The 15028-nt window shown below is 46.1% G+C and overlaps 1 protein-coding gene across 1 annotated transcript in view; it reads right to left on the bottom strand.

Annotated features, from left to right (window-relative positions):
• Positions 1 to 412: 412 nt before the first annotated feature.
• Positions 413 to 15028, bottom strand: part of RYK (receptor like tyrosine kinase) — a 51085-nt gene continuing 36469 nt past the window's right edge. The window contains exons 11-16 of the mRNA XM_062499152.1: positions 9579 to 9648; positions 8000 to 8132; positions 6971 to 7080; positions 4926 to 5085; positions 1454 to 1590; positions 413 to 524 (exon numbers count right to left, since the gene is read on the bottom strand). Of these exons, the coding sequence (XP_062355136.1) occupies positions 413 to 524; positions 1454 to 1590; positions 4926 to 5085; positions 6971 to 7080; positions 8000 to 8132; positions 9579 to 9648 (722 nt within the window). The remainder of the gene's footprint in view (positions 525 to 1453; positions 1591 to 4925; positions 5086 to 6970; positions 7081 to 7999; positions 8133 to 9578; positions 9649 to 15028) is intronic.

Here is a 15028-nt window from a genome sequence, read left to right as displayed (position 1 = left end):
CAGGGAAATTTTTCTGCAGTGTGGCTTTTCATTTCTCCTCACCTCACTTTTCTAGCAGTTCCACAAACCCTTCAAAAAAAAAAAAATCACGTGTCTGTTGTCAGAGTGCAAAGTCCATCCAAATCTCGTGTTTCAGTTCACTATCTCTACACTTTACAAATCCTGATGGGAAACCAAAAGGTCTCGATTTAACTTAGCAAAAGTGATACCTAGAAAATATTCAACACCAAGAGGTCTTACAAAAAAACTTGAGACTACTAAGGCATTCTAAGGCACAGTGTTTTGGAAGAAGTGCTTTCTCCCTGTAGTGTTGCTTTATACACATCACGTGTGTGAGTCCGAGGGATGCATGGAGCTGCAGATGGATGCCATGGCTTCTCCCAAGCAGGGAATTCCATCTTCTGCTGCTGTTTCAGACGTAGGCTCCCAATGCTGCATGAAATTCAGTGAGACATTGCACCAGTTGCTGAAACTTGGGTCTCTCCTCAGGATCTAGGGCCCAACAGCAGGCCATCACAGCAAACCTGCAACACAGAGGCACAGGGAGCACAGAGGAATGTGAGCCAGGAAACCACAGCCCCAACCTGAAAGGCAAAACAGCACTTGTCACTGGGAAGCTGGCTGAGACACCAGAGACAGGAGGTGGATCTTGTAGTAAGGAGCCCTGGATCTTGTAGTAATGCTGAACAGCTCCTTCCAAGGACAGACACCTGGAATGATGAGCAACGGGGCTGTCACCAGAGGTCCTGATTTGATTTAGGATATGACCCATGGCAATCCAGGAAGGAGCTGTCAGTACGTAGTTCACTGGAAAACGTTCCACTGCTATAAAAGCATGGAATGGTTTGGGTGCGGAGGGACCTTGAAGATTATCCAGTCCCACCCCCTGCCAGAGGCAGGGACACCTTCCACTAGCCCAGGCTGCTCCAGCCTGGCCTGGAACACTTCCAGGGATGCAGAGGAAGCCACAGCTTCTCTGGACAACCTGTGCCAGGGCCCTCACAGGGGCTAATTCCTTCCCAATATCCCATGTGACCCTGCTCTCTGGCAGTGGGAAGCCATTCCCCCTTGTAATGTCACTATACCTCTTGTCCCAAGTCCCTCTCCAGCTCTCTTGGAGCCTGTTTAGGCACTGGAAGGGGCTGTAAAGTCTCTCTGGAGCCTTCTCTGGTCCAGACTGAATGTTCCCAGACTGTCTCGAGCAGAGGGGCTCCAGCCATCAGAGTATCTCTGTGGCCTCCTCTGGACTCGCTCCACCATCTCCAAATCCTTCTGCTGCTGGGGACCCCAGGGCAGGAAGCAGTGTTCCATGAGCAATGTTCACCCCGGGGTTTGTCTGACAGGCAAAACAAACAGGCAGGGAAAGGCAAGCCTGGCTCTCTCTTTGGGCAGCCTGGTTTATCACACCAACCACAAATCAGCACCTTTGTCCTTCCCCAGCAGAGGCACTCACAGTTCATCGGGGCAGTTGATGGGCTGAGCTATTCGATAGCCATCCTTTAAATAAGCTGCCATCTCAAAGGGGTCGATGTCCACGTAGGGGGTCTGTCCCAAGGTCATCAGCTCCCACAGTGTCACCCCGAAGGCCCACTGCAAATGAACAGTGCAACATTAACATCACATGCTGAATGCCCAGAGCTCTTCCAGCCAGGCCACAAAATCAGCTCTAAGGAAGATTACACACAGTAAGAAAGCTTTATATAAATGCTCTATTTAAACAAATTCAACATGTCTTGAACTGGGCTAATTAAGGATCACAGAATTGGAGTTTAACTGTCCAGAGAAGCTGTGGCTGCCCCATCCCTGCAAGTGTCCATGGACAGGGCTGGACAGGGCTTGGAGCAACCTGGGCTAGTGGGAGGTGTCCCTGCCCATGGCAGGGAGTAGGATCCAGATGGTCTTAAGGTCCCTCCCAACCCAAACCAACCTGAGATTCTATGAAGTCCAACTAAGGTTAAAATCTTACTGCACTAAGATATCAGTGCTAAAAATTATGCATTTTTTAACATGACATTACAGAACACCTAAATCTAACCAATACTGAACACTGAATGATTGTCCACTATAAAACTCTTACTTATTTTTTTACATTTTACTCCTTTAAAATGCCTCAAAAATCCTCCAAAAATCTGTGAAATTCGAAGGATACAAAAGGCAAACTGAATGAAATGATAATTTTTTGATTCCAAATGATCTGTATATTTGGAGAGTATGCTCAGGAATAGGACTCACAAAAAAAAAAAAAAAAAGAGACTTCATCTCAGTAAACCTGACAGCTGGATCAGCATTCAACACATTCAGTTGTCAACTCTTGCCAGAAGGAGCTTAAAGTGATGAAAAATCCATCAATTAATCCACACACAAGCTGAGTACAAGGAAAAAGATTTATTATCTATCCAGAGACCCAGGAGACCAGAGATGGGGCTGATACTGCACGCTCATGACTCACTACTCAAATTACACATCATCATTCATTAAAAAGGGGCAGAAGCCTGCAAGGAGCAGACAATTCTTGTTTTAATCAAGAGAAATCCCACCACTGCTTTGACCCAAGCCTTAGGAAAGGGATATTTTCAGGTGGAAAGGGCAGAGAAGGGCAGGGGTGCAGATGTGGCCCTGCTCCAAACAGCCACTGAAGGAAATAAAGCCCTGTTTTACCTGCAGTGGAGAATAGTGCTGACAGACATGGGTTGGCCATGAAGATGAAAGTGATTCAAGCAAAAACACTCTGGGAATACAGCTGTTCTAATTCTATAGGTAGCTACATAAAAATGCCATGAAGAGATGCAGAGCTTCATGCTCAACAGCAGGGAAACCACAGAATTAAGATTCAGCAGGAATCGTGGTTTGTTTTCCTGCACTCTGGCTGACTGATAGAGCTGTTGGCAGGGGAGCAACACATTATTGGGAAAGTTTCAAGCCAGCGAACACATCTGAAAGAAAGTCATCCAAAAAGCAAGCCTGGAACACATCCCATGGCATCTCTGCAGACACAGACACTGTTTGTACCACACTTCATCACCCGTCCCCTGTTACACGCAATGGATCACTGGGTTTGTTCCTACCAAACCCACAAAAACATCTGACATCAGCTTTTCTGTGAAAGGAGTCCAGGTAGATGCAAAGATGATATTTAGGGCACATGGTGTTTTCTACACCCAGAAAAACTGTTCACTTTTGAACTCTGCAAAAACTCAGATGGACACGTTAGAACAGTTAGAAATGTGTGTTAAAAGGTGAGTGGCATTTATCCCTAAGTAATGAAAAAAGGACTTCTGGGTTAAAATGGGTTGAAAGTGATACTGAACTGCACTGGAGTTTTCAAAAATGGTTACAATACTGAGATTTATTCATCCTAATAAAATTCCGCATTTCACTGCCACTGTTACATAAGCTTTGATTTCCCACTCCTCACAAACAGCAAATGCTTTCACCTTCCAGATGTCTTAAAAAAAAAATCTAAATAAAAAACCACCACCATTTGATTGAGTTAATTTAGCTCTCTAAAATCATGCTTTTACAGGCAGCTTCCCTTTCCTCTTCTGTCTTCAAGTTTGATATAACACAAACCCCCGTGTGTTTTCCAATGAATACACACGTGGAGCACAACTGGCACCTTCCCTTCCTTCTTTTTCTTGTTTACATGGCTGCAGCACTAGTACAGAGACCATGAAGAGCAAAAAACAACCAGAACTTCTCTAAAGTTTCCCACACTGGCACCAGACCACTATCCTGGATGGGATGCATCCAAGGGCACTGAGGGAGCAGGCTGAGGTCACTGCAACACTGCTATCTCTTAAAGGCAACCTCAGCTGGGAGAGGTTCCTGACCACTGGAATGAAGGCATCCTCTGGAAGAGCTGGGATTCAGGGGGCTATGGGCCATACAAACACCAGCTCCTGCTAATGTTAGGGAGCTTGTTATCCTGGAACTCACTCCCATGTGGATGAAGCACAGGGTGAGCAATGGATGTCCACCTTGACTTCCAGAGGGTGCTCCGGCACTGAACGGGGTCCCCAGAGAATGGGCACGGCCCCAAGGCTGCCAGAGCTCCAGAAGCATTTGGACAATGCTCCCAGGGACAGAATGGGATTGCTGGGATGTACTGTGCAGGGCCAGAAGCTGGACTGGAAAATCCTTGTCGGTCCCTTCCAACGTGGGATACCTTAGGAAAAGCAGAGTAGTCCCAGTGCAGCTCTCTGAATCTGACTGTGCACCCTGCCAGCACTACCAAGGGAACATGGAGCAAGGGGCACTTTTGCTGTGCATGAAGGGCCTGACTGACCCCTGAACCATCTGCCACGAGCAGCTGATGCAGGAGTGGGAGTAGAGATGCTGCTCTGAACAAGTCACTCAGTGCCATGATCCCCTGCCTCCAGCTCTGGAGTCCTCAATAGCAGGATGTTGGAGCTGCTGGAGTCCAGAGGAGGCCACAGAGATGCTCCAAGGGCTAGAGCCAGGCTGGGAGAGCTGGGGATGTTCACCTGGGGAAGAGAAGGCTCCAGGGAGAGCTCAGAGCCCCTTCCAGGGCATAAAGGGGCTCCAGGAGAGCTGGAGAGGGACTATGGACAAGGGATGGAAGGACAGGACAAGGGGAATGGTTTCCCATTGCCAGAGGGCAGCATTAGATGGGATATTGGAAAGAAAGTCTTTCCTATGAGGGTGGTGAGGCCCTAGCAGAGTGTGTCCAGCAGCAGCTGTGCCCTATCCCTGGCAGTGTCCAAGGCCAGGTTAGACAGATCTTGGAGCAATCTGGGCTAGTGGAAGGTGTCCCTGCCTGTGGCAGGGGGTGGAATGAGACGGGCTTTAAGGTCCCTCCCAACCCAAACCATTCTTGGATTCTGTGATTCTCCAACAGCTGAAAAAAGAGAAAAAAATGTCAACAAAACATATTTCCAAAACGTAAGAGAGGTAAAAAACCTCACCACATCACTAGCACTGGAAAATTCATTGTTGACCAGGCTTTCCAGGGCCATCCAGCGGACTGGTCTGTTCTCGTTGTCCCCCAGGCAGTGGTAGTCCATGGGGAACAGGTCCCGGGACAGCGCGTTGTCCGTGATCTTCACCTGCAGCGTGTCGTCGATGCTGGGGCACAGAGAACAGCAGGCTCAGCAACCCCAGCAAACAGCTCTGCTCAGCCCTAGATCAGGATCTAACTAATCCACATCTCAAGCACTGGCACTCTACTGCATCCAGACACACTTACTCTCTGATTAGCAAATATTATCACAGCACCAATTTATTCTGTGCCAACTGATAACAGCGCGAGAAAAATCAGCAGGCTTGATTAAATAAAACCAAACATTTACAGGTGTAAAAAATACCGTTAAAGCAAACAAATAACTTCCTCAAGTTACTCCTGCTCTTTTGGAGATCCTCTATCACAGCAATTAAACACCTTGCAGCTCTGTGGCAATAATGAGGCAACAATCTAAGCAAAGCAAGAGTCAGTAATATCTTTAAGCAACCAGTACTCTTTGTGGTCCAAAAGCACGTCTCAAATCAAGCCATCTGCTGCAAAACTGTTTATTCCCTCCACATGAGATACTGATGCTTGTCAGAAATAGGGTACTAAGGGAAACTTACTTTAATCAAGAAAAGATGACTCAAAACAGTACAGAGAATTTGCCCCCTCCGGGATGTGATTCAAACTCTTTGAACTTAAAACTGTGTGTAATAAAGTTCAGTGTTTTCATAAACAGCTGACTTCAGAATATGGCAAAGATGTTGGCTCTTCAACATTGTATGACAAAAATAGAGAAGGAACATTGGGTTGGGGGTATGGTAACAAATTGTTTTTTGTTGACTTCTCATCTTCCCAATTATTTCTTTATTTTGGTGAAAAAATGAAATATAAATGCTCTGTATGTTTCCCTCTTTACTACCTCAGATACCTTTTTATTTATTTTATTTCTATGCACTTTCAGGCCAGCTCATTATCCTCAAAATCTACACATCAGGAAATTTCCTATCTAGTAAATTTTAAGACTTCAGAGAAATTCCTAGAAAACCCGTTTGAAAACAAATTCAATCCAAAGGGCAATTCCCCAGTGATTAGAGAGCCCTGACTTGTGTAATGCTCATGTCCATTGTAATTAGCCATGGGCACGGGAGACCAAAAGCATTTCCTCCCTTAAACCTGCCAAAATCACTGGAATCCTGGCTCCCTTCCCAAAATTAAGACACGGGTCTGATGCACTTCCCAGCCTTTCAGCACCCAGTGCAAACCTGGGGAACAAATAGGGGCATGTGGCACAAAGTCCTTCAGGGGACCTCAGCTACTGGCACCTCTTTCTCTTTCCAAATATAAAGCTCCAGGTGATGTTTGTGATCTCTGTCTCCTCTGGTCCCACTTCTTCCTCAGTGTGCTCACCAGTGAGGAAAAGCAACAGAAATTAGGAACAGAATCTGTCAGGAACCCCATCATCCTGAGCATCCTTACAGGCACAAGAGCAGAGATGGTGGTCACTAACTGACTGACTGGGTTCCTAGGAGGCCACCAAACACCTCCATCCCTCTATTTTATAGTGTATTCTGGGCTGAAGATGGCCTCGAACCCCTCCCTGGCACTCCTGCCATTCCAGAGCACATTTGTATCTACCCATCATTTGACAACTAAGAAATCTACCAATGAACAAAGTCTTTAACTCAGTTTTTAAGGAGAAAAAATGAAGAAAACCAACTTTAAACAAAAATCTATCCATCGACAGACTGTCGAAGATATTCCAAGTTTTTAATAAAGTTGAAGGGAAGTTTTAATTATTTTCAAGCCTTTGAAAAAGTGATAGACAAACTCAGCTGAGGCATTCACAGAAAGGATGCTCTGTGTCCTTTAGAACCACGATTCCTGGATCCTCTTGCTTTGGAGGAAAACAACTTCACGACTACCCCAGTGACCCCAAACCTGCATTTTGAAGCAGGGCTCAGGCTGAGCACAGGGAGCTGCAGCTGCACAGGGGACAGTACTTACACACAGTTCCTGGCAGCCAGGTCTTTGTGGATGACCTCCCGTCGGGCCAGGTAGCTCATCCCACAGGCGATCTGGATGGCCATGTGCACCAGATCCTGCTGGGAAATTGCCTGCAAGAGCCCAGAGCAGCAGCCATCAGCCCCTTCAGTCCAATACCTGCAGGGTTACTGGCTTTGCTGTGTTCTAGTCCTTCCCTTCCCTTCCCTTCCCTTCCCTTCCCTTCCCTTCCCTTCCCTTCCCTTCCCTTCCCTTCCCTTCCCTTCCCTTCCCTTCCCTTCCCTTCCCTTCCCTTCCCTTCCCTTCCCTTCCCTTCCCTTCCCTTCCCTTCCCTTCCCTTCCCTTCCCTTCCCACCACCTATGGACACTCATGATGATGCATTACTCTAAATTTCAACTTCTTTTTTTGTCGTGCCAAGGGAAAACACTTCCATCCTGCAAGTGCCTCACTGTACCTACTTTTCTTTTGACTGGAAGTGGACATAGGCAAAAATGGTCCATTTTACCCCTCTTCCCACACCTTTTTCACTTTGCTTCCCTGGAAACCAGCTCATTTCCAGGCAGCAGCACAGTCAAAATCCTTGCTGCTCTCCCAAACTAGTATCAAAGGCTGCTGCTTCAGCTCCTTTTGCAACTTCACAGTCCCATCATAATTAAAATCTTGCACGTATTTATAGCTTGTGATACCAAAAGTAGTATCAGTAAATCTGAAATTTCTCCACACATGATTTCCCTTAACTTAATCCAGAATTTTCTCTATTTGTTGATACAATTTTAGGATGCACTGATTGAGTTCCTACCCTAAAGAGAGCTGACTCAGCTTCCTGCCCTTTGAACACCCAGGATAAACAGCCAGGAAGGCTTTCCTGGTGGGAATCAAGGCAAACTCTTGCTGGGGAGCCACCTCTGCAGTTCTCCTGCCATCACACTGAGCAGGAGAGTGCCACAAACCACTCCTCTGGTGGCACAAACGTCAGGTGCCAGAGCAAATGGGGGTTTAATGGGCACAAAGTCTCACATGCCCGAGGATACCTGAGGATTGTTGGCCTCCACCAGTTTGCACTGTCTCAGGAAGAGTTTAAGGTTCCCCCAGTTCATGTAGGGCAGCAGCACCATTGGTTTCTCTCCCTCCTCTATACAGACATGAGTGATGGGCAGCAGATTCCTGGAAGACAGAGAAATTCCTTATGTTATGGAACTGAAATTTGATAGGAATACTTGATTCCTAGACACAGCAATAAAATTGATTCAATGTGGAAGAAAAGCATTTAATTTTGTATTAGGAATTGCAGAGCACAACGTGTCCAAATCACTGAAGCCCTAGACTAGTACTAGTACTTCTTTTAATAAACAAAATATTTGATTACTTTCCCGTTATGAAGAACCCTCCAAATGTTTTCACTTGGCCCAAGAGGGCTGACATAAACTGTTGTGAATACAGATTACCACCTGTACACAGAAATGCTATATCCTAAACTGGCAGGTGTAGCATTCTAAATCAACTACAGATATTAAACATATACTTCCATAACGGCAGTTTGACAAAAAAAAAAAAAAAAAATTTAGAACATCATGTTTGACCTGCTGTAAAGTGACAGAACAGAAAATTTTAGTTCTGAATCAGCCACTTTAAGGGCCTTTCCAAGCTTTTTGTGGCTCAGTTAACCCACACACTGCAATGTCTCTGCACATCTTCCCTAGAAGAAATATAATATTATATATATATATATATATATATCAATAGGTAAATTCACAGAAACTCAAACCAAACTGGATACAGTTTCAATTTCTGTTATCACTTTTTTAAATACCTGTATTTTCCACTGAAAACCGTTAGTAAAAGTCAACAATTACTTACAACTGTTTTTAATTTTGAATTTTCTTACTTTTTTCTTGAAAATTTCTCACAGCTGGGTGTCACATTCATGAGCTCTAGAGACCCATGAAGATCCCAGATTTACAGGCAGTGCAGGGAAGGAAAGCTTTTTGGACTTTTTTTTTTAAATTTAACTTTAAAAAGGGAGGACAACAGCTCATTTGGAATGATGAAAGTGGGGCAGGTTCATTTTGTTTCTATTTTAGGTGTATTCCACCAAGACCCTGCTACTCCTGTATTGTAGGCAAGGCCTCTATTATATGAGGCTCGGAGAGCTGGGAAAGTCCTGCCTGGAGAAGGATCCAGGGAGATCTCAGAGCCCTTTCCAGTGCTTAAAGGAGCTCAGGAGAGCTGGAGAGGGACAGAACATAGGGGGAATGGCTTCCCACTGTCAGATGGGATCTTGGGAAGAAGTTCTTCCCTGGGAGCGTGCTGAGGCCCTGGTACAGGCTGCCCAGAGAAGCTGTGGCTGCCCCATCCCTGGAAGTGTCCAAGGCCAGATTGTATGGGACTTGAAGCACCCTGGGATATTGGAAAGCGTCCCTGCCCAGGGCAGAGATGAGCTTTAAGGTCCCTTTTAAGGTCCCTTCCCACCCAAACCCCTCAGACATTCCATGATTCTACAGAAGTGTTGCTGAATTCCCCAACAAAGTGCTCCCTCTCCTCAGGGAGCTTTAGCCCAGGTACTTCCACCTCACAGTGACATGGATTTGTCACCAGCCCTGCCTGCCCTACCTGTGGTGAAGCCCTCTGAGTTTACAGCTTTCTGTCAGCATCATTGTCACCTGCACCTCCGAGGCTTGATCTGCGGGAAAAAAGAACCACAGATAAACTTTGGAAACAAATCAACGTATTAATTACAATTCAGTCCAGATTTGCAAGTCACTTGAGGTCATTTGAGCACGAACAGAACTTGTTTGCCTCCTTTCTTAAAATGGCACTTCCAAAAAAAAACCTGAAGTTCAAGGCCAAGTTCTGAGGCTCATTTCTTCTCAAGAGTGGGGTAAAGCCCAGAAAGGAAATCAAGCACATTCCAGGCACTGATGGGCCATGGTTCTGCACTTCCTGACAGCTTCTGGGCAGGCACAAGCTGGCTGCACTGGGCAGTGTGGTCCCATCCTGCACAGGACTGGTGCCCACGAAGCAGTGGGATGTGCCAAATGCTTCTCAAGCACGAATGTGCTCCAAGGACACTGCTTTGCTGCTGAGTTATCACTCCAGGTACAGTTGTGTTTACTGACACATGGCTGGAGGTTGTTTATCTCTAGACTTACTTATTTCCTTGCTCTCTGACACACTTGACTCTTGATAACCTTAGAACTGTTTGCTGTTCTCTCCCCCACCTTTAGAAATGAATAAATAAATAAAACCACTGCTGTCAGGTAATATTCATGCACCTGTGATAACTCCAGTAACACACAGCACAATCAGAGCATCCACTGGGCAGAAGCACAATAGGTGCCTGGAACAATTTTCCCACCACTGTTTATTGTGTATTTGGGGTTTCTTCCCCCCTTTGGTGGCAAGAAGCTCCAGGGAAGCTTAAGGAGACATCAATGAGAGCTCTCCCAGTCCCACCCTCCTCACACCTGGGAGCATTTTCCCTGTCTCCCTCCTGCTGGGACTAGTTCTGGCAAGGAGCTGGCACAGGAGAGCCCAGCACAGCCCAAGGTGCTCTTCTTGCTGCATTAGGGAGAATTTACATGTTGTGGATGAGTCAAGCCAAGGTTTTACTGCCCTGGGAGGAAGAATAGGCAAAAAAATCTTCTGCTCTTTTCCTTCCTCCAAGGTCTGATCCCGCTCCCTGTGCAGCCCCGACACCCTTTCCCAACTGAGCCTGAGCCCTGCAAAAGAAAATGTGACTGCGGCTGAGTGAAGAGTGATGGGAGCACTCTGGAGAAGCTCAGAGGTGCCACTAAATTAGTGACAATTATGGCTGTGGTATATTATGGGATGCATCAGCCAGTGCTTTTGGGCCTACCAAGGACCTGCATCCATGAAGAGTCTGGACACCAGGAGCAGCTGAGGGAGCTGGGAAGGGGCTCAGCCTGGAGAAAAGGAGGCTCAGGGAGAACCTTGTGGCTCTGCACAGCTCCCTGACAGGAGGGGACAGCCGGGGGGGTCGGGCTCTGCTCCCAGGGAACAGGGACAGGAGAGGAGGGAACGGCCTCAAGATGTGCCAGGGGAGGTTTAAGCTGGATACTGAGGAATATTTATTGACAGAAAGGATGGTCAGACACTAGAACAGGCTGCCTGGGGCAGCGGTAGAGGATTTAAATCTGTGTGGATGTGGCACTTCAGGACATGGGTCAGTGGTGGTCTTGGCAGTGCTGGGGGAATGGTTGGACTCAATGGTCTTGGAGGGTTTTTCCAACACAAACAAATCTATAATTCCCTTCTATTCGATAACAAGTCTGTGTGGTGGGGATGGCATGAACAGGTTCTTACAGTGCAGGAGACGCTGAAGCCATGGCCAGCTGAAGTCTTTGGTCTGCACTCCAAGAGAAGCATGAGAAAGAGAAGGTCCTAGCCCTGTGGACTGGACACTTGATGAATTTGATTATGTATGAAACAGTTGCAAAAGGCTTGGAAAGAGGAAAGAAAAACCAAGATCCTATATTACAACAAAGTTACACTGCCGTGAATGACTGAATCAGGCAATTCTAAAAGCCAGCATAAAAAATGGAGGTGGAAAAGCAGATTCTGAGAAGTCAGAGGAGCAGGTTTCCTGTAAAGAGCTTCAGGTGCAAAAGCAGCAACTACAGGGTCCAAAGACCTCAACCTCTTCACCCAGCACATGATGAAGGAAAGAAAGAGATCCCTGGGTGTGAGTTTAAGCTGATTAACTCCTCACACACTCTCTGGCCCTGTGCTTGCTGAACTGGTTTGCTTTTAATTATAAGAGCCACCGAGCAATAATTTGAAGCTTTAAATCATAGATTGTTTAAGAATGGATTTAAAATCAACAGAACGAGTCAGGCTGGTTTGGCCAATGCACCCATTCATCTCCTCATGGTGGCTCTTCTGCTGATGCCTTTCCCTTTCTAGCACTCAGGGAAGTTTCCAGCAGGTCACTGTGATGTTCTGTTGTTTTCTCTCCATGTTACAGTGGTTGAGCACCCAAAAGGACGATTGACTCCCAGGCAAGTAAATACAGAAACTGAAATCTTATCTTGTGAAACAGTCCCACCATCAGTATTGTGTTTGCTTATCAATATTATTTCCTTGTTTTCTGCCTGGAAAAAAACTTACCCAACACCAACAAATTCAACAGTCTCAGAACAAACAATAGTATTCAAGGCTAATCCTCCCCTAGTGCCAATTTAGAGCCACCACACAATTTGATTATTGTGGGTTTGTACTAGATATAATTCAAAACACAGTATTAATCACCACTTCTTGAGTGACTCTTGTCAAAAGGGGGAAAAGAACACAAAAATACTGCCACTGCAACAGTCCCACTGCAAACTGGATTCCTTTTAAGGCCATTTTCATCAGTTACAAAGGAAAAAGTTCAGTTCAACAAACCCTGTCACATTTAGTAGATTATAACCACTTCTGAGCAACCAACACACACCTCTTCAGAGACCAGGACAAAGGTGATTTTGGCAATATTACATTTTTTGTTGTGAGGGCCTGGTGAATCTGACCATCCTGTACTGAAAACCCTTAAAACCAACCCAGCAAACCCACGATTTCTAGTTTTGATAAGAGAAACAGAGTCCCAGAACCAAGCCAGTGACAGCTGTGCCACAGCAGTCCCAGCCTGCTGAGACATTTTACCAAGGATATAGTGAGATGAAATCCTACAGATTTCATCCTCCTGCCTGGGCCAATATATAATCCCAAATTCCCCAAACTGTGTCAATCCCTGAGTGCTACACATAAGCACACACACACTTTGTTTTCTTCTCAGGGCTGTTTGTGAAGCCACTCAAAACAGGGGAAGCATCCCGTCAAACTCATGGGATGCCCACAGGCGTTTGTGGCTCCTTTTGTCTGCCCTGCATCTGTGAAGATGTCAGATAGCAGCACAGCCACACACAGCTACAGAAGGGAGAGGGGGAAAGCCTCCCACAGAGCCAGAAACCTCTGCAATTACAACAGCTACTTGGAGACACAACTGAGGAGGTCACAGTCTCCCATTTATTAAATCTGGGCACCAGGAACAGCCCTGAATTTAAGTTGAGTGCTCCAGGGCGAGGCAAAAAGGGCTCGTTGCAAAACTTCCTCAAAGCCCTGAAAAAAGCTAAACTAAGATATTTGTGATTAAGAACATGTCAGTGCTCAGCCGTGAATGGAGCTGCAGTTGGATAGTCATGAGGAGCAGCCAGGTTTCCATAAGGTGATCATGCACCAAGAACTGAGAAACCAAAGAGCAGCAACTTCAGGTAAGTTCAGAGGAGGATTTAACACTCAGAAATATCCCAGATACTCAGTTAGGACCAACTCTCAGACGGTGCTTAAAACCAAGACTGAGACAGATGTAAATGCATTCCAGAGAGGAAGATGCTCTCCAAGCCCTGGTTTTACCCAAAAGCCTGGCTGTGAAAGCCTGCCCTGAGGCCCAGCACAAGGCAGGATTCCAAGCTCTGATGCAGGTTCATCTCCTGATACCACAGGATTTATATGCAGCCAGGCACAGCGGGGCTCTAGGCACTGTTGATTTTACAGAAGAGGCTGATCCCTCTGTGCTGGGGCCCTGCCTTGTTCACAGGGAGAAAAAACACCTACTCCATTTTTACCAACTTCTTAAAATTCAGTTGCAAAAATGTATTTTAAAATATTTGCTCATTGTCATTCACTAATCACATGAATCATCAGGTGAAATGATCTTGGGGAAGTTCTGTGATGACATTAAACCGAAGGAAATTGCCTGCTCTGAGACCACTCATCAGCTCTGAGGCACTCATTAGCTGCAGGGCACCAGGCTCTGCTTCACCAGGAAAAGTCACTCCACACCCCAGAAGATGTAGCAGAGATGAAAAGCAGCAATTACCTGGATACTGCAATGGGGAACTGATTAGCTGGATGCTTTCATGAGTCACTTTTAAACTCAGACCCCCAATCCTATAGGTTGGAAAAGCCCTCCAAGATCATCAAGTCCAGTCATTCCTCCAGTGCTGCCAAAGCCACTCCTAAGCTATGTCCCCAAGTGCCACATCTACAAGTCTGCTAAATCCCTCCAGGGATGGAGACTCCACTGCTGCCCTGGGCAGATGTGCCAGGGCTGGACAGCCCTTGTTGGGAAGAAATTTTCCCTGATATCCAACCTAAACTTCCCCTGGCACAACTTGAGGCAATTTCTTCTTGTCCTTTCCCTTGTTCCCTGGGAGAACAGAACGACACCCACCCCACCCCAATCCCCTCTCGGGCAGCATCACAATTTCAAAGAATTCTGATTACAGAATGGTCACTGACATCTGTTTCTTCAGAAGACAAAGCAAAACCTGAAAATCCATGTAACCACGGGTTTCAAAATTGAACCGAGTCACATTTGAACCCTCTCACAGCCTACTAAAGGCAGTAACAGCAGATTCTCTCAGCTCTCCTGTCAGAAGCCGCTCTGCATATTCTACAGCCAGGAGCTCCAAGGCTTCTGATGAATGTTTCCAACAGCAGTATTTAACATCACACAGCCCATTTTCTACACACCTGCCTGTTTTCACAAGCTTCTATTACCCTTAATATTTTTGAGCTCTGTGGGCTTTGCCAAATACCCTATGACAAAGTGCACAAGCTCCAGTTATTGAAGTGTGACAGGCACACAGGCAAGGCACAGTGGTCACACAGTGTGGCCACAGGAATTGAGAGTCCAGGACTAGAGCAGCTCCAGGTGAGAAATGCTCCCAGTATCAACACATCCTTGTTAATTACTGCTGCTTCTGCAAGGCAATTAATTAGGTAAAACTGCTCCCAAGGCAGAATTCCACCCCAGTTCAAAGAGAATGCATGCCTGAGTATTGCTTTAACCCTTCTACACAAGTCTTTGGAAGAAATTCAACGCCCGTGCTCACATCTGTTGCACAGGACATTTTTAATGCTCCTAGCAGGTAACTTTCACAACTTTCCTTCACCACAAGGATGCTAATGGAATGCAAGGAGTCATGATCCAACCTGCTTTTTCATAGGCAGAAAGGGAAGTACACATAAAAAAAATATTTCAGCTTTAAAATTTCCAGAAG

This window comes from Cinclus cinclus, chromosome 10 (genome assembly GCF_963662255.1).
Source record: "Cinclus cinclus chromosome 10, bCinCin1.1, whole genome shotgun sequence".
NCBI classification, from domain to species: Eukaryota; Metazoa; Chordata; class Aves; order Passeriformes; family Cinclidae; genus Cinclus; species Cinclus cinclus.
The sequence above is the reverse complement of the archived record's forward strand: the minus strand, read 5'-3'. Positions and strand labels throughout refer to the sequence as shown.